This window comes from Nelusetta ayraudi, unplaced genomic scaffold (genome assembly GCF_046127955.1).
Source record: "Nelusetta ayraudi isolate G7.1 ecotype Tasmania unplaced genomic scaffold, CSIRO-AGI_Nayr_v1 ptg000008l, whole genome shotgun sequence".
Taxonomy (NCBI): Eukaryota; Metazoa; Chordata; class Actinopteri; order Tetraodontiformes; family Monacanthidae; genus Nelusetta; species Nelusetta ayraudi.
Window position 1 is genome coordinate 3,675,984 of NW_027466058.1, and position 27,917 is coordinate 3,703,900.

General features: G+C 44.8%; 2 protein-coding genes across 6 annotated transcripts in view; one reads left to right on the plus strand and one right to left on the minus strand.

Annotated features, from left to right (window-relative positions):
- wdr27 (WD repeat domain 27) overlaps nucleotides 1–13,647 on the minus strand; it is a 210,966-nt gene extending 197,319 nt beyond the window's left edge. Inside the window, exon 1 of the mRNA XM_076018799.1 lies at nucleotides 13,639–13,647. The gene's annotated coding sequence lies outside the window, so the exon portion shown is untranslated. The remainder of the gene's footprint in view (nucleotides 1–13,638) is intronic.
- The window catches only part of LOC142883694 (neurexin-1a-like), a 363,691-nt gene that overhangs the window by 113,201 nt on the left and 222,573 nt on the right, over nucleotides 1–27,917 (plus strand). For 3 of the 5 annotated variants that reach the window (XM_076018787.1, XM_076018788.1, XM_076018789.1), the window contains exons 5-6: nucleotides 8,414–9,775; nucleotides 27,339–27,356. In XM_076018787.1, the coding sequence (XP_075874902.1) occupies nucleotides 9,064–9,775; nucleotides 27,339–27,356 (730 nt within the window). In that variant the 5' untranslated portion in view covers nucleotides 8,414–9,063. Of the gene's footprint in view, nucleotides 1–6,602; nucleotides 6,926–7,163; nucleotides 7,362–8,413; nucleotides 9,776–27,338; nucleotides 27,357–27,917 lie in introns of those variants that run through there. The other 2 variants (XM_076018785.1, XM_076018786.1) reach the window with 2 other exon arrangements.

The following is a 27,917-nucleotide window of genomic DNA, read 5'->3' on the forward strand; positions in this document are numbered from 1 at the left end:
CCATTAATCACTCATTCAGAGTGCGTCAGCCTGATTGTTGCTTTATCACCGCACTGCAGTCACGGTGCCATTGTTCCTTTTTTTTTTTTTTTTTATAATAATCACAGGGATGTCACGCAGCTTTTCTCATAGTCTCTTGTAGTTTTTGTGAGGATGTGACATTTGGTGGAAAAGCAGCTTTGTGATTAAAGTGTTCACTCAATTTTGTGAAGCAGTGGTGGAGGAGAGGTGAAGAAAGTGGAAAAGGCGAGAGCTAACCCAAGAAACATTTATGTCTCCTGTGTTACTCAGTAAGTTTAATTCAAGATGCCTGAAGTTTCCTGTGTGTGTTTTTAGTTGTATTAAAACAGAAATATGTCGTCTAACTTTGCGCTAATATTTTAATGTCATGGAGGCTCTCAATACAAGAGGACCAGCAGCCTTTAAAATATTCAAAATGAATGGAAATGATTCAAAACAGTCATAAGATTATTTGAACAGCAGTGCAATAAAATGGCCACTCCATAAACTAAGGTGTGTGTTAGAAATTAGAACACTGCTGGCAATTCCTTGACTCCTTGAATTAGCATTAAGATGAAATTCGCATTAATTTTTTTTTATGGAAACAGTATAATTCGAAACGACCTCCTCTAAATCACAATAAAGTTTGCATGATCCCTTTTGTTTTTTTTTTTGTCTTTTTCCAAATCTGAGCTAATGTGCAACATGTTTTATTCAGAGCTGAATTAACTCTGACACGGCGAACGCTCGGGCTCAGGTGCTGTTTTACGTCTTCAAGGATGTTTCCGTAACCAGCGGGCCGTTAGATCTGTCTGGATGGACGAGGAGGACAAAAGTGGGAAAAAAATGTGACAGCCGCCTCTGCGAGAAAAATTACAACTTGCCCAAAAACTGACAGTATTTCCTGAAATCCTCCCTCCCTTCGTCTGCCGGAGTTGTTTACCTCTGTGCCTTCCGGTAGACACGTAGCCGCCATCCTGTGACGTGAATATGCTTTTTTGTTGCCTCATTAATTTGCATCAACCCACCGCTGAACTAAAATAATATTTACAATGCGGCAGTAATGCCAGGAAGAGCTAAAGCGCGTGACGGTGCCTGATCGCAGTGGTCAATCAGGACAAATGCTCTTGTTTTTCCTTTACTTTTGTCTGCTGTTTGCTTCTTAAGTTGACAGGAAACAGAGATTTATGTCAAGATGGGAGTAACTGTGTTGAAACAATTACGGTGGTGATGGAGCATCTAGTATTCAACATTTGCTCCTTTAAGCTTTTCCATGCTTTGGAGTCAGACGCAACAAAAGGCTGCGTTACAAAAGCTGAACATGAATCACAGAAGTTCTCCTGTTTGAATGAATGAGCGCTTTTGTTTTTATTTCTTCTTTTTTTGAGAAAAAGAGTAGAAAAGTCCTCCAAATATTGTTTCCAAGTTTGTTTGAAGATTTTTTTTGACACCATCTGAAGTGAATTTGGTAGAAAAAAAAAATGCATCAGCTTCATAACCGACTTTATAACTTCCATACGCCACATATTTACCGATATTGTCTGGTTAACAACTGCCAACCTATTGTTTTTTGCGTGTTTTGCCCCGCTGCAGCTGACGGCTGTATGTCAGCGGTTTGACATCCTCTATATTTGGGTCATAGCTACATATATGCATTTGCCTGCTGTGAATGCCTGCAATGAATCCAGGATGCATTGAGCTCTGCCTCATGAAAAAAAAACAAAGAAAAAACAAAGCACAACATTCTCCCGTTCCTGTTGTTAGATTCCCCGTTAGAAAATGCAAACATTTTAAAGTTGTTTGCGCTTTTTCTAGTAATAGCTTGTTCGGCGTGTCAAAAAAACATATCTTATTTTGTCATGCGTATACGTGCAAGCGGAAGTGTGTACGTGTTATGTTGAGAGTGTTGTCGGCCTCTCTCCTCTATGGCGGTTGCGCTGACAATCCCCGAATGATAAGGCAAAGGAGCTGCCATGAAAATGCTGCTATTACTATTTGTGATCAGCAGGTGTGTCAACATTCTCATTTTATCAGGCCATTTCACACCGGCTTGCACTCCAATGAATATTATTCCGCATTATCATATGCTTTACAGATACTGGCCAACGATATGCTTTTTTTTTTTTCCTTTGTGGCTCTCTCTCCTAACGCTCGCCGGTCCCATGTGCTTTGCCAACTTCAGATGCGACTTGCAGTTATTTCCAGACTAAAAAAGTTTGGAACTCAACACTGCACGGATTTAGCATATTTTGCTCACAGCTCTAAGAATGGGCCCTTTGTGATGTCACAAAGGGTACCAATAGGTACAAAGGGTACCTGCCCCTGGTCATTTGGGAAGACCAGGGAGCGCCTTGTTTGTGTTTGAATACAAACATTGCATAAATATAAACATAAACAACATAAATAAACATAAATATACTGTTCTGTATCTAGAATGAAGATTAAAGATGTGCAAGTTGTTTCAATGCAGGGCCTTTTTAGATGGTGACTTGCAAATGTAGAGTCCAAATGACACATGTAGCAGGATAAAGATGCCTTTCAAACCTTTCAAGCAATCGCTTGTGCTGTGTTCTTAAGTCCTCTACTCGACCAGCCCCTGTTTGCAGCGACATGTAAAATAAAGGTATATGATGTTTCATGCTTCACTGAGGATTAATGTCCATATTCCGATACAATCAAGGTCAAGGTTTGCTGCGACGCCTCTAAGGATTCTTGTTTAAATCCATTATTCATTGGCAATGCGGAGGAATTACACTTCGACACACACAGACGCACGCAGACACACACCCACACACACACACACACACATGCACACACAACCCCTAGTGAACAGTTGATTACATGTTTATTCACACGCAGTTGGGTCTCCAAGGCGACACTCGGTGAATATCTCGCGCCTGCTAGAATGAATATTTGGGGATGAAGACCTGAGAGAGAAAGTTCAGTCTTTCATCTTGGAGCATTTGCTGGCTGAGATGATTCGGTGAGACCCAGCATGTAGAGACAGATAGTCCAAGATTTGGCGACTTATCAGACTCCCTCTCTCTCTCTCTCTCTCTCTCTCTCTGACTTAAAAAAATAAAATATTGAACCGGTATTGTGTTGGCTCAGGATTTATAGTCGTACAGATGTAACAAGTCTTCATGGACCATAAAACATTTCTCAGTGATGTGATTTATTTGCCAAGAGAAAGTGACCTACGGACAGTAGCACATCAGTGATCACAAATGGTCTTGTTATGAGTGCCTACATTCATGGTGTGCTGATAACAGATTGAGGACATAATGGCCTTTTATCATTTGATGTTATCATATATAATATATTTCATTGTATCAGTGTTAGTTAGTGAGTGTCTGCTCTGCACAAGAATCAATGGATTCTTTTGTCATTTTCTTAACTTTCAAGAAGTTTCTAACTTGAAAATCTTGCTCATTTTGACGAGCTCCTCTCTGAATTCCACCTCGTAGGAACATGAGCGATGGTCAATGAAGATCCCTCGGTGGGAAAAGGAAGTGGGCCCACCAAACAAGGTTTAGTTACACAAAATAGAAAGATAATGCAAGCTTGTACAGAACAGTGCAACAAAATTGTATTTAGAGGGGGAAAATAGAATAGGTGAGGAAACATTGAAGCAGTTAATTCAATAATTCCTGCTTCTTATGTCAATATGAGGTGGAGCAATTAGTTTCGGGCTGCTTGGCATGGCTTTGAAATCGAAGTTTTAATCAGATTTTTTTTGGCATGTAAATGTGTTTCCCATGTATCTTCAGTAGGGTCATTATGTTTAAATCAATACAATCACTAAACTCATTCAGGCTGGACATGTGGCCTGGTCTTTGTGGGCCGCACTCCCACGTTTTATTAATTCCTTTGAAACGAAGTTTTGACTCGCGGTGCCCCCCCCCCCCCCCCTTAATCTAATAATAACAGTGATGATACAGATTTCTAAATCCAATCAACTTTAATCTGGAGGATACAGATGCTCTCAATAGGGAGTAAGAGATGATCCCAGCTGAGCTCCTTCACAGGGATGAGAACTCATAAATGATGGATAGCACAGCAATATCTTTCAGCTTATCATGAGATTGCTGATATCTGCACCTATTTTTTTTTTTTTTTATTGTTTTACCGCTACATGGCTCAATATGTCACCTCAGTCAGATCGAGGGCATTTGCTTTCATTATTTCTTAATTGGGTTAAAGGCACAGCGTGAGTTTTTTTTTTTTTTATGTTCCACATGAGCTCATACTGTATCGTCCTCACACCAGCTGTGATGTCATGTTGAAAAAAGTCCCAAAACCCCAAGTGGATTCACATTTTGGACCTCTGGAGAGACACAGCGGGACAGTATAGTGGCTTCCATAGGAATGAACACACTTGTTATGTTAACAGAAATCCTGCTTACTATTGAATGGATATGAATTGATTTATTTTTTGGTGTGTGTGTATATATGAACATATATTAAAACAAAAAAACAAAAAAACAGTTTCATCCAATTTAGCACCAATATATTTCTTTAAATGTTACACATTAGACATTTAAATAAAGAACTGCCACAGTTCTGCAGGTCGAAATCTCCGCACATAAGTATATTACTACTGTGACTGATATATTTATTTATTTATTATATCAGCATTCCTTTTCACTTTCAGATTATGTTATGTAGAATTTTATCTACCTGGGGGGAAAAAAATCACCCAGAGGTAAAGTGACGACCTTGTACAGGCATTTTAAATTTTTCCTGACTAAACACGGCATATTTTCAGTGAAAGTGGGAGATGATAAATTAACACGGGGGAGCATTTCGTGGTGTGCCTGTCACCCTGCAGGAGATCCGCCGCTACATCTACATATAGGTTCGATAATATCAAGGTCCGCACCGTGTTTCTTTCCTTTGGGTTTTCTAATTTCTCTCTTGAAATTCAATAACATAAAATGAATGGAAATGAAGGCAACGCTCCATGCATCACGTGTCTGAATTAGCGTAGAGTCACATCTCAGAACTATCTTAGATTGACCGTTGTGTGTAAGTCGTGCTGCTCTGGTGAAGGACTGGACCATCGCAGATCTTCTTAACAAAGTCCAGGTGTGACATATATATATTTTTTTCACTCATAAAATGTATGCTTCCCTGTAGGCGCATGCCTCCCAAATGCCCCTATCTAAACTGCAGCGTTAAATTAGAAATACACTAGTGCAAAATCAAATGTGTGAACATAGCACCCACTTTAGAATTCATGCACTTAGATTCAGTAAGATCGTATGCATTGAGTCATAGAAGGGAGGAAAAGGGGAAAAGATCTAAAACAGATTTTTTTTTTTTTTCCCCCACCAGATTACATGTGCCTGACAAGTAGGCAATCTTATCCCCCTGCTTGCCTGTTAGAAATATGTGAGGTTACGGGTCACATGGTGCACACAGGGCAGCTTTTTAGCACTGAATGGAATGACTGATTGCACCACAATTGCCCCAGACAGGAGTCCTCACTGACAAAGGACCTGCCCGGTGAGAAAGAAACACGTATACTTCATGATAGGTTGAATTTAGAGAATGAATGAATCTGAAAAAAGATGGATAAAATGCATGGATGCTTTCACTAAAAAAAAAAAAGGATTTCCTTATCTGTGCATTCTGTGCATCCTGCTGCAGCAAAGCTGATATCCAGATGCTCAATTAACTGTAAGTGAGACATTATCACATCTCCATTGACTTATATCAGTTACTATGGGTGCTACAATAGTCCAGCTGTACACATTGGATTTTTTCAATGTGTCTTTTAACATCTATTTTCTAAACATAACAGTAGATAGCCTAGTCACTGAATGAGGTTGGATGTGGTTGTGTGGAGGAAGTGTGACGTCCCCTAGAAAGCAAACAGCCATCATTTCTGATACAATGCTTTGAAATCTGCAACTTACCGTGTTTATGTTTTCCTACCCTTCCTGTCCAAGAGTTTTAATCGCTTCGCCTCTACATTATTTAAAACTCCACATATGTAAGGAATCACAGAGCCTATGCAACCACCTGTCTGTGTCATGTAAAGAATCAACACGCTCAAATTATTGATTTTTTATTTTTTTTTATTTAACGTGTCATTCAGCGTATGTCTAGTAAGTGTTTATGCATTATTATAAGTGTTTGTAAGACGCTATTGAGGGATGCACGTCCCACATTTGCCAGTGAGAGTCAAACCCGGATCTTGTAACACCTGAAGTGCGCGAGAGCTCAGCCTCGTCGCCTCCAGCCCCCCCACCCCCCCGCGAGTGGCTCCGATCAGTTGCAGTAATTCGGCTCGATCGATGTGTCACATACGCGTGCACGCTCACACCGCGGAGAGAGAGAGAGAGAGAGAGAGAGAGAGGCTGTTGGAGTTTGCCGTAAAGACACTTTGCTCTCCGAGCTCTCCGAGTCCACCAACAACAACAAAAAAAAACAAAAATCATTTCTGACCCCCGCGCCGCGTTCCGGAGTCTTTAGCGCGATCGATGGATCGATAAAGGGCAGCGGCCGCTCTGCGAGCCTCTGGGCTCCAAAACTTGCCGCGGATGCCCGCCGACGGATGCTGATGGAGGCAGAGGCGCTGTCCAAGGTACTGCATTCAGCCCCTCCCCGGCATACATCACTGTGCGGACACGTGATCCGCCGCGTCTGTGGCTCCTGACAGTCGCTGGATAAGCTCAACAGGGAAGCCAGGCTGCACCTTCTCCTCCTCCTCCTCCTCCGCCGCCGCGCGCACACGCACATACACACACTCACTCACTCACTCACTCACTCACACACTCACTTAGACACACACACTACTGGATTCTTTTCGCTCCCGCCGCTGCCGACCTCAGACATCCGGCGCTTTCATTTGTGCTCTTTCAAATTTCAATTTCTGCTACCTCTCTCAAAGAAAAGTTGGAGGACGCCGCGATAAAAGGTAATTATCCCCCCCCCCCACACACACACACACACACCTCTTCGGATGTTTGGAAATGGAGTTAAAGAGTGAAGGTGCACCACTGTCCCTCACTCATCCTCTCATTTTCATCCCATCTTCTCCTCTCACTGAGGCTGTGATCAACTTGGATTGTGATGTATAGACGTCCGGTCGGTGCGCCTCCTCCGACACGGAGCGAAAAAGACAGAGCCGCTGCCGACGCGGTCGTCTTGCGTGCCATCGCGGGTTTCCTTTCTAAGCCTCCCGTGTCAACTATTTCCCAGTCCCAGTCCCGTGGAAGTGAAGGTGTACGCGCGCACGGAGGAGCGGGAAAACAGCATCGCCCGCCGTTCCATATAGTTGCGAGCCACTGCAGATGCTGGAATCGAATAACAAGCGCGCAGCGTCCTGCTGACAGCGTCCTGCTGACAGCGAGGTTAAGATGTGAAGGTACGGATGGGGCTGCATGTTGATAGTGAGATCATGCCCCGGTTTGGCCGCATGTATCGTTTTTATCCTTTGATGATGATGATGATGGTGATGATGATGATAGGTGCGATGCGGGTCATCCCGTGTCTACGTGCTCGTGTTATTTCCTCACATTGTTGTCTGTTAATGAGGAGGATGCTTGAACGCGCGATGGCTCCGTGAAACCGATCCGCGATGTGCGATTGCACGCGAACTAGCTGCGGTGAAATCGGGTAACCGTATCTTATTTACTATTGTTGTTTTTCAAAGATGTTCCTTCTTCTTCTGCGGAAAGAGCAATCAGAACCTCATTTGGGCTTTTCGGACGAAAAGCCTTTGTGCTTCGTGCACCACAGGGGCAACTATTGTGAATCAAATGACGCACTTTTCCTCTCGTGCTCGGTCCCCGGGAGAAGCTCACATAAAGTCAGGGCGCCGCTGCGCGTCCGTGTGCTGCGAGGAAAAACGGCCCCTTTTTCACGTTTCTAAAAGTTGCGACGAAAAGTGCGAGGGAAAAAAAATCAACCGAGAGCTGCCAATCATCCCGACGATTCCTTTTTTTTTTTTTTTGTAATGTACTTTTGCACAATACGGAGGTTGTCTGCAGGAATTTGTTCTTAGACGTGCGAACGACGCACCGGGCGCGTTTCATGAGTCAGGACGTGCTCCGATCGCACTGTTAATACGCGTGTCGTCAGTTGAAAAGGTTCCGTACTAATAATAATAATAATAATAAAAAAATCAAAATAAATAAATAACGTCTTCGACAGGATGAGCTGGCACAATGCGTGGGTTCCCTGTTACTGTCCAGCACTGCTTCTTGGAAAGCCCCCATGGTTATCTCGTGCCTGTTTGCGAGGAACTGATTGGCTCTGCTTCACTTATTGAAAGGAGACTTTTGCCAGATTTGGGGGGGGGGGGGGGGGGGGAATGATATGCTGAAAAAAAGACAAACGCCACATTAAAATTTTGCTTCTGTTTTTCTTTTTTTTCTTTTTCTCTCCCCCCCCACACACACAGAGAGCCGTGGGACCGAGGACTGCCTTGACGAGACAGACACACAGACAGACAGACTGCTTCTTTTGCTGAGCTTATCAGCCAACGCTGCTCCATATGGCATCCTTTTTGTCATAGCTACAGAGGATGCAGGGCGAAGAGCCCCGGGCAAAGGCTCCCAGTTCCCCGCCAAAGAATGTTGGCGTGAAGGCGAAGATTACAGCTGCCATTTCGACTCAAGTGAAACCGTGCACACTCTAACTGGCACCAGAAGGGACAGCTCCATAATTACATAAATTAGATCGAGTGTGCCCAATGGATATTTGAGTCCCTGTCTTTGCTTTAAATAGCCATGGCAGAGGGGACCTTTAGACAGTTCAGCCTGTGCTGGTGTGAACAATGAGAGGTTTGGCCAGCGGCCTGCTCAGCGCGAGGTAATGGTCTTAGCCCTCGGACAGGAATGTTGGCCAAATCTTTTGCCATGCAAATGCGGCCTAATATTTAATTGAGCGCTCTACAATGCATCAGCTCACACTTGTACGCCCATGTAGACAGACAGTTGTTGGCCACTTTACTTCCCCGCAGCCAACCCACTATCAACCTTGCTCTGGCATATTCTTATAGATACATTTTGCCCCCATTAAAACCCCTGAAACCGGAATTTAGCTCGCACAATGGTTTTGCAAAAGCCACGCGGCGCCCACATCGTGTGGGTGGCCCTGCTCCTTTGCTGCTTCGTAGAGACGGGCGCCTGTCTGGAATTCACCGGCACCGAGGGACAGTGGGCCCGGTTCCCTGTGTGGAACGCGTGTTGTGAGAGCGAGATGAGCTTCAACATGAAAACCAAGAGCTCGCAGGGGCTGCTGGTCTACTTCGACGACGAGGGCTTCTGCGACTTCCTCGAGCTGCTCATCCTCAACGGGAAGCTCAGCCTCCGCTTCTCCATCTTCTGCGCCGAGCCGGCCACCGTGGTGTCCGACGCCGCCGTCAACGACAGCCAGTGGCACGCCGTCACGGTGCGGAGGAACTTCAAGAACACCACGCTGACGGTGGACGGCGAGGCCAAGTGGGTGGAGGTGAAGTCGAAGCGGCGGGACATGACCGTCTTCAGCCACTTGTTTGTGGGCGGAATACCGCCGGAGTTGCGGTCGGTGGCGCTCAGGCTGACGTCGGCCGCCGTCAAGGATCAGCAGCCTTTCGCCGGGTGGATAACGGACGTAAAGGTCAACGGCACGGAGTCGCCGCTAATCGACAGCGAGGAGGTCTTAAAGGATCTCTGCGGCACGGCCAACGTGTGCCTGAACGGGGGAGTCTGCAGCTTCGTCGACAGCGAGCCGACGTGCGACTGCTCGCAGACGGGATTCCAAGGGAAGGACTGCAGTGAAGGTAAGGCGCCCTGAGTTCGCTTCAGAGCATAACTTGGCCCCGCCAGGCGCAGGCCTCGCTCGTAGTCGTCGACGTCCCCGGATTTAAAAAAAAGAAAAAGAAAACAACACACCGCAGGTGTCAAATTCCCTTCCTCTACTTGACTACGCACGCGTGTGTGTCATTTGTGCCATTGATCCGCGGCGCAGTTGTTTGTAACCAGCGGATCTCCTGCTAGGCCTCATTAGCCAAACGTGCAGGTGTTCTCCATCCCCCAAAGGTGTCTTTCAGTTTTATCAAACAGGTCCGCGGGGATTGGTTGACCTATGAAGCATCATCTCCAATGGCTCGGCTTAGAGGCACCAGCAAGAGTAAACATTCACAGGTGGAGCAAACATGAATGAGATGGTGGCCGTCGCACGCGATGGGCAGCGGCCATGTCGTTTTAGCGAAATTAGAAATCCCGCATAACAATTGTGTGTGTTTTTTTTGGCCTGTTTGTTTGTTTTGCATTTGAGTCAATCATCTTCACTAACGATACTAACATGAATACCCCATTTCCCCCTATTGACATCGCTCTTCCTCGCTCACGCCAGATTAAATAAATATATAAGCAAAATAAAGAAAGAGAACGAATCAGCCGGATGGGTAGCACAGGACGGGCACATTTGAAGCGGCACCACTCATCAATAGACAAAGAGGAACAAGGTGTTCTCTGAGCCGGTGAGGACACAGTCACTCATCCTCAGCCAAATATTATGATCTCTCGCAAAAAAAACCCAAACCTGTTTTAGTCCACCCTCTCCTCGCTGCTGTTTGGCATGTAAATGTATTCAGCGCCGAGCGTCCCACAGGTTGGCAGTTTGACGGCTGTGGAAGGGAGAGCTGGATTTGGTGGTCGGCCCCGGTGGGGGAGGGGCATCAGCGTGTCAGTCCGTCCATCCGTGCACACGCTTCATTCCATCCGCCCGCCTGTACCTCTCTGAATCCTTCCATCCATTGCTCTCTGTCTCTACCTTTACTTTATTCTACCCATACACCTAGAAATATTTATACACATACATACATACATATCAGTCATATATATGTGTGTGTGTGTGTGTGTGTGTGTGTTATCTTAGTGTTTACATGCATTTTCATCTATTACATAATTCATATTCTAATGATGACCATGAGCTCATGTGTGTCTGTTCGGGCATGTAAATTTTTTAATAACCATAAGATTGAAGCCAGCATTGGATGCATTGGACTGTGGCGCATATACACGGCAGAGTGTATTCCCATCTGATTGTCAGTAGCGATGGAAGCAAACATGAGATCCGGCTCATTAGAATGTCTGTACTGCGCTGGCCATTAAATTTTATGTAGTTGTTTATTTATTTATTTTTTGATTACACAATCCTGTGTTCAGGTTCTGTTGATTGTTTACGAATGGAATGAAGCGTGAAGTCTTTTGCCAATCTTATATGAATGAATCATTTGCTTTAATTCTCTGACGGGCTTTCATCATTGGAGGGGCGCTGGGGTTTTTTTTTTCTTTATTTGAGCTACAGCTCATGCTATAGCTCATGAGGCATCAAAGGAACTGAAAAAAAAAAATCTAGATGTTCATTTGCCTCCTTGTTATTCCCTTTCTCGATAGCTTCAAGTACAGTTCTTCCACAATCAATATCAGTCAATATTGTTTTCATGCAGGGAATACATGCAGCCAATCGTCTTTTGCACTTTTTAATGGTGATCTGGCAAAGACAAGATACATTGGTTTTATTAAAAAAAACAAAAACAAACAAAAAAACAAACACTATTATTCCTGCTACTACTACTTTAAGAATTTATAACAGAGGTCCCACTTTTATGTGTGCTGAGGAGACAAGAAAAATATACATCTTGGCCTGTTGTATATCACAATGTTGTCTTGCTGGTTTTATGGCAAGGATTTTTCAAGACGAAAAACTAGCTTAAGAAGCCTGGTGCACCTCAAGGAGGCTGTGATATTTTTTTTTCTGTGTCTGTTGTAGTTAGAATAGTCTTAAAATAAATGTTGTCAACCCTCAACTCGTGAAGTCAGAGCGACACATTAAATTCAAGTTCTGAGTGCAGTTGAACAGGATGCGTCGACTCAAAATTCATCAGCATGTCGTCAGTTTTGAGAGCACTGCAATGAGTTTATCAGGCCCCATCCTTCTTCCTGTAATTTGACTTTAAAATAACTCTTGTGTTGTCCCTGTGCCCTTTTAAAGCCAGGTTAATATGATTGTATGTTTTATTTAACATTAGAACTTTATCAGTCGGTCAGTCTTGACCCCCTTAGCATAATGCTACGATGGGGGCCTCCTCCTACTTGCGTGTAGTCTTCCAGTTCTTCCAGTTAAATGGGGAACAATGTTGGCCAATAGAAGGGATGGTGAGTGGTAAATACATGCAATATCTATATGCATTTCTAAATAATTCATTGTAGAATTTATAAATTGCAAAAATCGAATGCATTATTAATCCTTTGCTCTGCAGGTAGGCCATTAGTCCAGTGTGTACAATATTGTACAATTAGCTGTGGCTGTACATTGTACATGTTGCCTTGAGGCCATAGCTGCGCCAATAGGTCTCAAAAGAACTTCAATAACACACTGGTGATACTGACTGCCTGGCAAGGAGGCCTGGATCATAATGCGAGCTCAGTTTAGCTCAATTACATAGTCTGATTAAACCCAACAACAGCACTTAGTGGTAGTCAGTCATCAGCTAATCAAGTCCACCCAAGTCGGCCCAATCCAGAGCAGGGAAAAGAGACTGTGTCATCAGACCAGTCGCAGCCGAGCCAAGATAGAGCGAGAGCGCCTCTCTTACCTTGTGAGGAGCTCTGCCGTGATTTTGCAGAGGTATGATGAAAGGAAATGGGGGGGGGACCCACAAGATTGAAATCCAACACAGCTGCTGCCACCAGAAGGAGACAGCAGACCTGGCAGTGAATAGCCAACCGTCTTGCGTCTAAGTTATTCTCGGCGCAAATAGATATGGCGCTAATTGAACATGGGAATCCCATGAAATCCCACGAAAGAAGAGACAAAGAGCACCTGGGAGCAGATAGAACACAGATTGATACGGCCCATTTAATATGTAGAATAAAATCTCAAAATTGATACTGCAATTAAATTACATGATATCACAAAGTGGATGTAGTGCAGATTTTTTATTTTATAAGCAGTTGACTTTAATTTACCGGCCACGAGATCTTCAGTGTTACCGTGGTGATTAACCAACTTTATGAGGCTGAGGGTTGAACCATTGCTGAGGGTTACCATTCTTAACTCTGGCTTACCCAGTCCACGCATCAATCCACAGGTCCTTTTCCTGACAAAGCTGATCAATGATTTTCTGATTGCGTAGATATTACCTCCCAAAGAAATTTGAATGTCCCGTCCTTGAAAAAAAGAAAAAAAAAAACATCTGGTTGAAATGATTCAGGCAGAGAAGTGAACAAATATGTAGAGGGAAGAAATCAGTTGGGCAGTGTAGTGAGAAGCAGACTAGAGACAATGACATCATGCCTGTTAGGGCAGAGCAGCGAATGCTTGATTTTATGTGTTAATTCCGAAACAAGATGTTCGGGCCCATTAACATCAAAATTTCCAGCCAAGATATCCCGATGAACTGTTCAAATCCAACATTTTTTGATTTTTAAACGAATACCAACCTGTCTAATTGCCCGCGCTGTGCGTTAATGGCCGGTCCTAAATTAGCCGGCACATTCCCTCCTGTGCGCTTGTCTCATTAGTCAAGAAATCGTGGCAAAAGATCATTACTTTTCACACCAGAGCGGCCGCCGATATTAATGGTTTTTACGGCCATGAAAGAGCTAATTGGTTGTGTTATTGCGGCGTTGCTACATGACTGATGTAAGAGATATTGTCCTTGCGCGGCAAAAGGAAGATAAGCAGCTATTCTTCCAGGAGGTCGGGGTAATGAATTGCGCTGCGGAAAGTGCTGACAGGATGTGTCGCGGCGAATGAAAAAGAACATATTTGTTTATAGCAAGAAGAAGCACCGGACGTCTTTGGGTTAGATTTACACGCCGACAGATTTAGTGGCGACCTTTTTTAGCCAGAGATGTGTCTGGTGGAAAAAAAAAGCACAAAATATGAATGCGTTTGTGTAATACAAAATAACACAGATTTAAACCCTGAATGATGCTCCTCTTGGCCTAGAAGTGAAACATGAGTGCTAACAAGGCCAGCATTTATGACACCATTTACAAGAGTACAAGAGTAGTTCCCATTCTGATTCAATACCAAGCTCATACCAATACTAATACTTTGTTGTTGTTGTTGTTTTTGTTGTTTTTCTTTTTACAAAAACTTAACTTGATCCTGTTATGAGAACTGAAGTATCCATAGTGGAGTATCGTCTGCACAACACCATTGTACCTACATAGGTAGCTGCACATTTGCTGTCTTGGCCCGCATTACCATGGAACTGCCACTTTTGCGGTCTGTAATAATAATAATGATGATAATAATAATAATAATAACAATAATAATAATATGTCGTTCGCATCCACAAAGTGAAGGTCTTGAAGGCAAACCAGACGATATGGCAGCTGAGATGTGCGCCGCCGTCGGCTCAGACGGGCACAAAGCACATTGTGGGACTGCAGACTCGCTCTTGGAAACCATCCACAGCATTCAAGCAGTTCCCTCTCAGTTACATTCTTCTCTCCCACGGCCAAGGAAGCTGCCGCCATTCACTGAAACAATAACCTTAAAAGGTTTCCTTCTCCCCTCGAGGTGGGGAGCTTGGAGAGGCAGTGCATTACGGTCGCAGGGCGTCTTCGTCTAAATCTGCTCGCCGCAGATTTGCTGATTGGCCTGATGTGCGAGTCGCTGGTCTTTTCGCAGGCCTGAAAAGGGACGTTATTTAACTTTTTTCAACTGGCTTTTGGAGGCTTTGGACGAGGGAATCCACAACTGATAACTTGGTGCAACTTTTAAGACGACCAAAGGAAGAAAAAAGAATCAAAAGTGCATTTTGTTTTCTCGAAGTAGCTCCTTTAACACGGCTCTCGCCAAATTTTCCCATTTGTTCCTTCTCTATTTGTTTTCATCAGGAGGTGGAGGCCTGCATCTCCTCAGGGGCAACAGGCCACAGCACAGGCATCTAATTCACTTTGTGCCCGTGGAAGGCAACGCTGAAAGTCCTCAGTGACAACAACACATTAAGTTCTGCTGTAGACACAAAATTCATTCATTCAAGTTTTTTTTTTTTTTCCAGGCTTGTGCACTGACAGCACATTGCTACCTAGTCCTCCAATTTTTTAATTCATTGGCCGTTTGCGTTTTAGATTAAGCTTGAAAAATATAGTACACGGCATTAGAGGCCGCTTCTGTATTCTTCTGTTCAGACGTTGCTAAAAAATTTGTGGTGGAAAAGTGATGCACGCAAACAAGAAGTAGAACAAAAGTAAAAACAGACAGACAAGTTCAAATATTCAAACATTTGGCCTGGTGATTTGAAATCTGTCAAAAAAAAAACCAAACAAAATCACACAGTATAACTGTTTGGACCTTTGAATGGGGTTTCTGGCAGCGCATCGTTTGTTTGAAGTAAACCGCTGCGAGGCCTGTTCGCTGACGCTGATCTTTTAACATCAGCTGCGCCTCTGTGTCTCTTTTTAGTGTCACATTTTGCCGTCAGATTATATCAAACTCTGTGTTTCTAAGTGCAACACAAGAAAAAAAAAAAAGAACGACAACATCACTTGTTTGTTGTAGCTCATTTAAGCGTGACGTGAAACACGCCGAGACGCGAAAAGGTCGAATTCCCCGCAGAGTTATCGGCGCTAAAACTCGCGCGAACTCGCGGTGCCCCCGGCCTTCTTAAAGCGCGCCCCCCAGTTTTACCTTTTCCCTTGCTATTTCCGTATTCGTGCCAGGTTCTTGTTTTTTTTCTTCTTTTTGTCTTGCGAAAATGTCTTTTGCCCCTGTGTTGTCACACCGCTCTGAACAGCAAACGAGAGACAAGGCGCCGCAACTGCAGCTGATGGCTGTGCGGCGAAAATCAACCGGCTATATCGACTGAAAACGACGCTCGAAGTTCACGCCAAATTTGAAACAGCTGCGGAAAGCAAACAATTTGAAAGGAGCATTTGTATCACAACCGCCGTGGTAGCTTCCTGTCGCTGCCCAGCATGAACAAAAAGCCCAAGTTTTCAAATCGACCCGTCCATTAAATAATTTCGAGGCTGCGGCACTACTTTGATCAGATGAAGGGATTACAGGATTTACCAGTGGACCTGTCAACACTCTCCTGTTCAGCCACGAGCTTCACGTCACATGACCTCGCACACGCACAAAACGCACGCTAATCCCTTTGTTGGACTGAAACAATTATTTAAATGCACCGCTGCCCTGGGCAGGAAGATCCCCGGGCCGTCCTCTCGTTTCTCATTAGCGAAATAACGTAGATGCGTAGCTCGGCTCCATATTTTATCCTGATAGAATGGAATGATGTTGTTTATTTCATTGCACATTAGCTAAACACAAATCAAACCTGAGCCGCACTGGGAAAAAAATAAAAAATAAAATAGGGCAGACATCAGCAAAGACTGCCGGAGTCCATTTTTTTGATTTTTAATTTGGTGGATGATGTAACCAGAGTGCTAACTCACTTTGACTGCAGACAGTAAATAAGTGTGATTGCTGCGCTTTCAAGTTTAGCCATAGAAGGGAGAAAAAAAAAAAACAGAAACTGAGGTTGCTTATCGAGGCCGAGGCAGAGCCAACGCTGGCTGGGGATAATTTGGAATCGCCGAACTGAGTGTTAACACAACAAATTCGGCCCTTTTTGTCCAACATTAGTCCGGTGGCGCAGCCACAAGGCTGCGGCCTCGCCTCCTGTGAAACTCGATCCTTCAGATTCAGGCTGAGAAGCGACTCGCAGAGGACCGAATCCTGTCTTGATCGGACGCGGTGACGCAGGCGTACGACGCAAACTCCTCGCACCTGCCTGTGTTAATGCAGTGAGGTCCTTAATGCCGAGGGATTAGAGCCCGTGCACTTTCCTTATGTGTTGCGGCTTTTTTTCAGCTAGGGGATTAAATCTCAGGTCGCTTAATTGCGCTGACTTTGTGCCTCTCGAAAAGGTTATTTTTTTTGCCCGTGTTTTACCCGGAACATGAACAGTGGCAACGACCTCTCTGTGTGATTACACTGTCTGCTTACATGTTGCTTAGTACATAAAGATGGATGACTCCATAGTGTAAAATCCTATGGTGGAAGATGATTTATGAGGTGGCAGATACATTATCATTAATCTACTGTGTTTTCTTGACATCGTGAAAGAAGCAGCTTCAGATTGAGTCAGTGGTTTCTGGAACATTTGAGGCTGGTGGCAGCAGCTGGAAGCTTCCTAACTGTGTGGGAGTCTGCAGCACGTTGGACACATGTCACTGCCCTGTGGTGAGCTGTGCTGCCTCCTGCCAGAGCCGACCTGGAGTTAAAGGGGAAAACGTCTTTTCCACAGAGGAAAGCCTTCAGAGTCGATGTTTTTGTCTTTTAATCTGAAAACAACCGGCCAGTCTGGGTGGAAGCGACGCCACAGCAGCTCCACGCCAGACTCAGTAATTTTTCATGGTCTTCTATACTGGCAAGGCAGATACTTCCTGTTTTTGATTCATTCAAAGGAAGCTGATTGGCTACGGGAGATGAAGAGCAACCATAAAGTCTTTCAGTAGGACTGTGGCAAGATGGATGCGCAAGCCTTCAGACTTGGTATCTAGCCGCCTGCAGGGTTATTGCTTTGGTCTCGGGGGATGACTATGCAAAATGTCTTTCATATAATTAACGGACAGATAGGTCACTCAGTGAGCAGCAGGTGCACACCGTGCTTAGCAGAGACGGTTACATTGGGAGCTCTAAACCCAGGTCAACTGGACATGAGCTTTGTTTTTATGAGGCACTGCGGAAAGTGATGGAAAGTCTATTGATTCCCTGTTGCTGCGACTCTGATAACGCAAAGCCCCGCACTGCTGATATCGGTAAGATTTCACACAAGGTCTCTTATTCACTGGGACAAAACCCAAAACTGATGAGATTTATCAAATTAGTCGAGCAAACAACCGATCTCGCTTCCCGGCGCCGCGTTTCCTGGCGGATTCGATTTCTTTTTTGAAAATAATAACTTTGTGTTGCCTTGCGTCGCGCCGCAGCCCTCCCTGTCCCTCAAGCTGCCTCCGCCGCTCATTTTTGTGCCGAGCAGAATCCCCGAGACTATTCATTTTAGCTCCGCGAACACGGCGGAAGCAATAATAGACTGGGGAAGCTACAGTACAGTGCGGCGCAATGGAAATCTAACTGTATATCAAGAGAGAACAGCAGCCTGCGGAGTAAATATCTATCGGACGATCTTAATGCGAGGCTTCCGCTGCTGCTAATGGGGCGCCGGACCTCTTTCAGTCTTTTACCTCTATAGACACTCACCCGCTAAATTCATGATTTAAAATCCTCAATTGCTTGTCACAACCAATATCTAATAGGACAATCGCCATGGAAGCACCTCAGTGCAGCTAGGCCTGCTGCAGCTTAAATCATGGGAACGGAGGTGAAAGGGCACTGAAGTGACTTTGATCGTGGTGGACAGAGTTGTTGATGCCAGACAGATTTCACAAAATACTCACCTGCCGAGATTTTTACGCTGGCGCGGCCGCCACTGGGGGTGACGGATGAGAGGAGATTAGGAAGAAATATCCAGTGAGCGACAGCAGTTGTGTGAAGGAAAATAGCTTGTCAGGGGGTCAGAGGTCAGCACGGGCTGACAGAAAGGCAGCGGCACAGCGGCCGAAGAGATTCCCGAGCGTCAAAGTTGTTTTTTTTTTTTTGTCCTTCTTGCGTCACGGTGCCACGAGCTCTGCGCGCGAATGAGCAGTCGAGCGCGCCCGCCGCCGCGCCGCACCCGTCACCTCGCGCGCGATCACGCGGCCGCCCGACGAGGGCGTCACTCCGGCGCCGGAAGCCCCCAGCGCGGCGGCTTCGCTCAGACAAAAGCAGATTAATAGTATGCGGCTGTCTCCGAGTCCAAAGACAGATATTGGGATCAAAAGATTAGAGGGATTTCTCCCGGAGGATTGCTGCCTTGTTTAAATACAACTGCTCCAGACTGTCAAAGGGTGTTTGTGAAATTCTTTGACACCGAACCCCTCCTCGTAATGGGATTCGTCCCGCAGCGCAAATAAACACATCGCGAATGCATGTGAATATCCGTTGTCACGCCAGCGCTCTAAGCTGGGCTATGCAGTGTGTTTTCTTATTAAAGTGCGCTCAGCGGCCGCGTGGAGTTTGAAATATATACGGCGCGAGTCGCTTAATGCATTTTATTTAAGGCTGGTGGACGCCTCGGCCGGGCGTTGCTTGACACCTGCTAGCACGCCGCATTTAAACGACTCCTTTAATCTTTGAGGACCGTTCCTCTTTATTTTTTTCCTGTGAAGACAAACTTTGTTTTTTTTCTTATTTTTTTTGCCCCGTCGTCGGCTGTCTCTCCCCGGCGTGATCGGAATTCCAATCCGGCGATTGGAAAACGAAGCGCTTTCAAGGGTTAGCTCTTTAGATTCCAGACTGCGGACGAGGTTCTCAGTCAAAGCGTAACTTGGCCTTTGATGCCGCCGGGTGCCATCCTTCACGGGAGTCGGCTGAAATACTAAAAGCAAAGTGCACTTTCAGAATTTCCAAAGCCTTCACACTGAAAATGTTCAAACAAAAAAAAGGGGTTTTCAAAGCCGTCTGGGCCTTTTCCCTAAATTTTATTACATATTTTTCCGTGTGATATTCACTGCCACATCTGCACAATATTTTACTGCATTCAGTGCAGATTTAATTTTTTCCCCCCGCTTGATGCTAACAGTCCTTAGCGCTTAGCTGCATTTAACGCTTAGTGCACTTTACAAATACTTTTAAACGGGAGCCGCGGAGCCTCTCTCTCTTTGGCGAGGGATTTGTCACACATCAACAGTGGGTTGCCACAACTGGTTTCCTTAAGCATCGTCTCAGCATACTGGGCGAGCTCCGCACCGACACGCAGCCCTTGATTTCTATTAGGGCGACTTACAAACAGGCTGAACCCGCACTTACAGTTCACGTTCATCCCTCAGTTTGCCTGCCAGGACTCCTACTCGAGTGTCTCACAAGTGCTGCGTCTCGAAGGAGAAAGAAGGGGAAGAGAGAGAGAGGGAGAGGAAAAAAAAAAAAGATTTACTCCACATCTGTATCGTCGTATCCTAGATATTTTCAATCCGGGGATTAAGGTTATTAGAACTCCTCTATAAGCTGTTCTGATTATCCCGTTGGATGATGATTCAACCCGCAAGATGCAAAAAAGAATGGCGAGCTCTTCCACGCATCTGCTCCCACAATCCTGCCTGCGTGGGTGATCTCCGCGGACACACCTGACTAGTGTCAAGGTGCGTGGCGTGAAACCAGGAGTAGCTGCGAGGTGATACACTTGGAGCGGAAAGATTGTCCAGTCTATATTTTACTGGTACAAATCACTGAATGCATCTACTTTGAACGCGTCCAGTGTTCCAGCTCTGACGATAAGTGTTTGACGTGTTCAGCGATTCACTTTGGAAATTCAACTGTTTGACACGACAATACAGGTATTGCCAAAGCCTTTATTATTTTTTTAAAGCAGGCATTAGGCTAATCCCTCATGGCACTGTGAGCTTCTCCCAAAAACAAGCAAGTGGTACGTTTTACTGTGCTGTTGGCCCAATCAGCATTCAGGAAAATTAAAAGAAAAAAAGGCCATGTCAACGTGAAATACTCGAAGTTTGCGATACTGCGCAAACGTGACTCCATTTTCCCAATAGCATGAGTGTCTAGAGGCTGTCAGCAAACTCCCCAGAAACGAAAGTCCATCTATTTGTTATTTTTCCAGCTCCACGTCTCAGGTGTGTGCCTAAGCGTGCGTTTTTTTTCTCTTTCAAAAGCAGCCCTCTGCGATGTCGCAATGGAAGATGAAAGGATGAAAAGTATGAAAAAAAGAAAAGCTATAATATGGGACTTTCAAATGCTCATATTTTTTCTTCCAGTATTTGACTGTTATACATCCAGGAAGAAATGGATCCTCTCCTGCACAAACTGTCTCATGTCTGAGGACTCCAGTGTCAGGAAGAGGATGTTGCTCACACACACACACACACACACACACACACACACACACACACACACAGAGAGAGAGAGGAGCATTAAAGTGGGCATTGTTCTGAAGGCTACGCTCTTCCATTGAGGGGAAAAAAACGGCTGCCGAGGGCAGGAGCTGTGCGGTGCAGCTGCAGCTGTGGGAGCTATCAGTTTTCATCAGAGCGGCCCGGCCACTCCACCCGCTTCCTCTCCCACCCTCTCTCCCTCTCTCTCGCTCTCTCGCTCGCTCGCCCCTGCCTTTGCTCAGGGAAGATAATGAGCGAGATGGAGAATCGGCGTGTTGCCACAGACTCTCCTCGGGTGGACGGATGCTTCAGGTCCCGGCCGTGGCGCGAAAAAGATGAGTCCTCACTTACACTCATTACTGTTGATTGGCCCCCAAATTGTAATTTAACAACAGATCGATCCGGCGGTCGGCCTGACCTTTGGCGCAGGACTCCTCGAAGGGCCTCTGCGGTCAGCCATTTTATAGCGGCTTTTGCGCCGGTTTCTTATTCCGTCTGTAACATCTGCACACCAGCAGCTGATTGGCCATCTTTGCTTCCTGTGTTGTCGCGTGTGTGGTGACGGACAACCAGGTTAATAACGGCTGAATGGCTTTTATTGGATCAGAATGGAGCATGTTGAGTGACTGTTAAAGGTCCAGTTTGTAATATTTGGCCTTGTTAAAGCTTAATGTACCCCCCATAAATACATTAATAAATGTAAACTCAAAGTACAAAAAAAGTCATTTGGTTTTGAACTGTTCTCATATATACTTTTACAGTATATATATACAATTATTTACATACAGCTATGGTCTTGCTCCCAGTTAGCTGCCATCTTGCATTACCATATTTCTAGGGAAGCCCGGTGTGGACAATCCAGCCCGCCTGGCACTGCGTTTCATATTTAGGGCGAACGCTTACATCCTCAAATAAACCAATGGAGAACAAGGTGAATGAGGTATCGAGGTTTGTGTGCACTTGCCACTGTAGTTCACTGGCAAGCTCGAGAGAGGGAGGCGAGAGGGTGAGCACTGCAGTTAAAATGCCTGATGCCTCTGTTTCTGCTCAAAATCTCCAAATATTACACACTGATTTTTTTTTTTCTTTTTAATGAAGACACCGTGTCCCGAATGAACTCCGCTTGCAACTGCAGAGCCCCTCCTCCCCTCCCCCACCTATGCTTGTCAAAAACAGCGCTTACCTCACCTGCCTTAGTCATACTTTATGAATATTCCAACCTAAAGTCAAATTGTTTCAGGCAAACTAGAGAACTGAAAAAATAAATAAATAATACATTAGGGTAAACTCTGTGTGCTCTGGCAAGAAATAAAAAAAATTTGAATGTTTTTCACAAATCGGCAAAATGCGATGAAATGAAATGAGGCGGTAGTAAGTTTGAAAAATGTCTCGGCGTCGGGTGGTAAGACGCGTCGTCAAGGTGGCGTGATTATACCTGCTTGATCCCTCTGCGGCGCCGCGTACCTTTCGAGGTGATGACACCTATAGAAAATGTCAGGAATTGAATGGGCTGAATGAAAAGGGTGAGGTGACAGCAAAATATGTTCTCCTAGATGGCTCGGCAGAAATGTACGAGCGTTGCGCCCCCCGAGGTTTGACGATGTGTCCGTACCTTGTTTACACTCTGCTCCCTGTTGCTTTCTTTGCTCCTTTCACCTTTTTTTTTTTTCAATTTCAATTTCAAACAGGCATATGGAAAAAAAAAATGTTTCCAGGGTGCTGATCAGAGGGTTTTTTTCCTGCTGGCTGACTGTGTCCTGTTCTGAGCTTGCCTCGGGAGTAATGGTCCTCAGTGGAGGGTTTGTAAAACACCTCAGTGCTGTGTAGCCACAGTGGGAGAACAACACCATTTAAACTGCCGCCCCCGCCCTTTTTCTTTTTTTTTTTTCCTTTTTTACATTAATGGAGGTGACACAGTAACAAAGGCGAGGGAGTGGAGGGAAATTGGGGCTCTCTGGAGACTATGATTTTAAAGAAAAAGGGCCAGCAGTTGTAGTTTCTGCTGAGCTGTCGAGCGTGAATTGTCATTGAAGTTGCTAAAGAGAAAAAGAAAAAAAAAAAAATCTGTGGTAGCTTGTCTGGTTAAATCCGACATGCTGCTGCTCACGTCTCGTGAGATGTTTACAAGAGACTGACTAATTGGGAAAGACACACAATTTGGTTCTTGTACACAAGATTTACAGCGCTGCAAAGACACCTGCTGTAACCTAAAAATCAGCTGTAATAGCAAAGGACAACATCTCCCCCGACGTACAGACGTCAGGTGAGAACGAGTAATTCTGAGCATGGCTGGTTGTTCCTTTAACATTAAGCATTTGGGTTTTCAGGGAAAAGGCACAACTTCCAATGCCAGAAACTGCTGAGAAGATTTTCGCCATGAATTTGCTTTTTGTTTGTTAGTTTTTTTTTAGCTGGACGCAGCTTGCGGTCAGAATACCACGACGAAAAATATAGACGATATAGTCTACATCGGATTATCTTTGATATTTATCTCGACCCGACTGATTCAACCTGACTTCCTCTGTAGCAGTAAAATAATCGCATTTCCGCGACACACTTGGGGATGAGATTCAGGCCACGCCCCCCACCCACCACCCGGGGGATCACAAGAGTCAGAGTTTCTCAAGTGCATTAGGCTCAGCTGTGGACATGTCATCAGTATCATTGTTGAACAAGCAGGTCAGTCTCAGCTTCACCCTGTAATTTCACTTTTTTATTTTCATTTTTCTTTGCTAAGTATGCCGCGTGGGAGGAAGTGCGAGCTCCTCCCAGATCTGGCCGTGCACGCCCCCCCCCCGACACTTTAACATGTAATTGCTGGAAACTCCACGGCGCATTAATGGTCCCCACGCTGTTGCGCGCCGCTCGCCATAGCCGTAATTGAGCCTTCGTAACTGCTGCGGCCAACCGTTCCATTATGGAAATTGTCGGATTTCAGGTCCCGCGCACTTGAAATGTTTGCGGGTCACAGAAATTAGAGCCCAGGTGCGGCGCCGACGGAGATGAAACGTCTCAGACACTTGCTTGCTGCCTCCTCCAGGCCCCGCCCACACCGACACGCGGACGTCCGCGGGGCTGAGACGTCACGTTACGCCCAGCGCCGAGTGCACTTGTCAACGTGCAAACGTGCTCCCCGGCACCTTTTTCAAGGAGACGTCAGAATATTTGCGCGGATTATTTAGCAGTGGGAGTTTTCAGCGCCTCCCCTTCCGCCCCACAATGAAACATCGCTGACCTACTTTTTGAAAAGCCACGCTGGCGTGATAAACTGCCTCAGTTTGAGGCTATTTAAGATGGAGCTGAACTGCTTTCATCTGGAAGTGTCAGCGTCTTAATAATTCATAGTATTGAGCATTATTTAATATAGAGCTTCCTCTTATATTAGCACATATTTTATATTTTATGTACAGGAAGGAGCCCTTCCTCTCCGATTGACTCTTTCGGGCCCTTAAAGACCGTTGGCTTGAATGAGCATAATAGTGTAAGATTATTAAAAAAAAAATATGTTGTCTGCAAAATGCATGAAATGGCCCAGATGCAGGACACGCGCTCCCTTTTGGTGCCAAAACTTATTATTTAAAGGCTGAGGTAAAATTACTTTCAGGTTTTATTCTACCGCTGCCATTATTATTATTATTATTATTATTATTATTATTATTATTATTATTATCATTATTATTATTATTATTTATTTTATTTATTTTTTTCTATTGTAATTTTTAACACGGGCCTTTACACAGAGGGATTGGGGCCATTTATTTAAGAGCTGCAACATTACACAGACAATTAGACTCTCTCAGAAAAGGCAGCCAAAATAATTTTTCCTCAGCTGAAAGCAATTATTGGATTATGATTGCGCTTTGAAAAGGGGATGCGCGCGATTTGCTTTTGCGGGGTGTTTGTCGTGTTCAGAAAACAGCCGGTAAACAAAGAGCGTTTTCAGAAAGACAGAAAAGGATGAGTGACCAAGAACAACAACAACAACAAAAACAAGCTTTTTGAGCACAGAAAAAAACAGATTCCTTACTGTTCAGATACAAACAGAGAGGCTGGCAAAAACGTTGATTTAGGACAACAGGGCATTCTAAAATTGTCAAATGAGGAAGAAAGATGAATCATGTCACCTCGAGGAAAACTGAAACGCCACAGAGAGACTAAAGTGTCTGAGAACTTCAGCCGTTGGTTTGGACTTTTGCTTCTGTCTTTTCTGTCACCCTCATCAAGCCACACACCGTGAACGCCGCTAAAACCAGCCCAGATGCAGATCAGCTGATAGACAGTTGAGTGCATTTTTAGTCCAGCGTTACCAGCACAATGGCACGGTGATCACTTTGTCAAGGATTAAGTGCATTTACGTCTTTGGATTAGGATGAAACCAGCTGGATACATTTGTGAAAGAAAGTGTGTGTGTGTGTGTGTGTGTATGTGTGTGTTTGTGCGTGTGCGTTATAGTGTGTGTTATCTTGTTTTAATGGTCCCTGTCAAGCGATACTGCTATTAGAGTCCCTCAGAGCGCCACAGAATGAAACAGAAATGAAAGCGGTGGAAGAATTTCCGCCTGGACACAATTTAAAAAGGAGAAAAGGGAAAATCTTTTGACATTTGCTCGTGTAAAAGTCAGATTGAGTTGCGGTTTTGTCGGCAGTAACTAGAGGAAGGGAATTAAACAATATGACAGTATGGAGGAAAAAAAAAAGAGTTTGCTGCTTTAATCATTGCTGTTTGTCCAATCAGAATGCATCACTGCTGTTGGGGTCTTGTTATTGTGACTGAAGCGACAATAACAGAGTCAGTCTTTTTGTTCTCATTCCTTTTTTTTTCTTATAATTTTCCTCCCTCTGCTCGGTTTGCAGCCGCCAGATTCATGCTTGCTTCGTCACAATGCTCTCTCTCTCTCTCTCTCTCTCTCTCTCTCTCCCTCTCTCTCTCTCGCTCTCCCTCTCTCTCTCTTGCCAGTGTGCGCTCCATCACTAGGCCAACTTTTTGTGAACAAATTGAAAATGTCTTGTTTTCATTTGCCGAAAGAATCTCTCAAGGTCCAACCTGTGGAAATCAGGAAATATTGAATCAAAAAAGTGGAAAATAAACCTGTTAAGTAAAAATATATGTTTTTATTCGGTTTATTGGGTTATTCCGGTTACATTTTCAATTGTTTGTTTTTCCCAAATGGTAAAAGAAAACTCCATCAGCTGATTTGCTATTAGAGTATCAAGCAGTGCACTGGTGTTTCATCGGCTTGATCATTTGTTCACAAAACAACGACTAGAATCCTTTCCGTGCATGGTGTCTGGTTTGGAGGGCGGACCGGTGCTGATGGTAAGTTCTGGGTCAGCCAATGCCACCGATCTGGGGGAAAAACAGTGGCAAGAAGCCAAACGAAGGAGGTAGGAGTTTGTTTCCCTGGTGGCACGAGGGGCTCCGCCGCCCTGCTGGCTCGATGGCGCCATTACCTGGATAACCAACACAGCTGTTCTTGCATGTTTCCGCTTTCTCCACGACGTCAGTTCATTGAAAATATCACCTTTTTTCATTTGTGCTATTAAATGTGCTCGCTCTACATGATAAAAGTGACTCCAGCCTTGAACAGACTGCCGACTCTCTGCCAGTCAGACTTTGAAAACTCTTCCATCGCTGACTTTGCATGTTCCCCGCACTTTATTTTCTGCCTCACCCACTCATCAAACCCCCAGGCCCGCCGTGTTTACCTCACCTGTCGGCCGTTTGCCCAAACAACCTGCCTGTATTAAAGCCAACCTGAGCAAATTGAATTTGTGGAGGAACTCTATTTGGAAGGGATTCGAATCGAGCCGCAGCCCCAGTTGTGAAACCTTAGAGGCGGCGCTATACGGCCGCTCGGTGCGTTGTTGTTTATTTTCCCGCAGCTTATTCTCTCTTGCAGCGCGTTTCATCAGATCAACTGCGTAGAAGTTCTAAAATAACATTAACGCCCACCGATTCTTTACTGCCTGTTGAATTAAACAGTTTGCGATACAAGAAGCTTACAGTTGATTAATATTTTAGGATGAAGACGTGCGTATTCTTAGGGCCGATCTTCTCCCGCTGCACCGTCAGCGCAGCTTCTCATATTTTATCTTCTGCCGAGCGAGTCCAAACTTCCCCAAGGTCACTTTTAATATTCCTAGACGCTCGCGCGCTCGCAGCCCTGTCTGGGATTCCGGGGTCGGCTCATAAGCAAAAGGCCACACGCCGAGACGAAGGCCCCCCGCCATAAATCAGCGTTTTCCTTCCTCAGTCTCGGGGTCACGGAAGATCACTTGCATGTGATGTTTAGCGCCTTGCATGGTTACAACATGCAATGGCCAGTACCAGTCTGCATGCTGCTTAATGAATGTCTTCCTCTCTTTCTCTCTGCCTGTCCGGTGCTTCCAGACGACAGCGATACCGAAGGTGGGTGTTTTCGTACGTGTGTGTTTCTTGATGTAAAATCAAATGTGCCGACACACTGACATGGTTAATCTTGGCCGCTGGTTTTGGTTCTGGCTGTTCCGGCATGGTAAGTCTAATTCACCACATACTTATGGCTTGCTGTTTTGTAATTTTTTATTTTTTTTTCTGTTACCTACATCTTTAGTCATTGTGAATCTTATTTCAATCAACTGTTTGAGGTTCATGTCAAGTCTAAGGAAGGTAAATAGATCATGTTTCTATACAGTATGCACATCACCACAGCAATGACTATTACAATACAATTATATTCATGAAGTTTTAAAGAGCAATGCTTCTCAGTCTGTGACGCATGGAGCTAATGACAGATCATTCATGATTTATATAATAGAGTGTAATACGTCATTTTATTCAAGGTGTGACTCATTGCTCAGCTTCATACTAATCCTAAAATCTCAGTTTTAGTTTTTTTTTTCAAAAATGGGTATTATTCATCAGTTTTTAACGATCCATTAAACATATCACCTGTCAAAAAACAACCCCCCCCCCAAAAAAAAAATATAT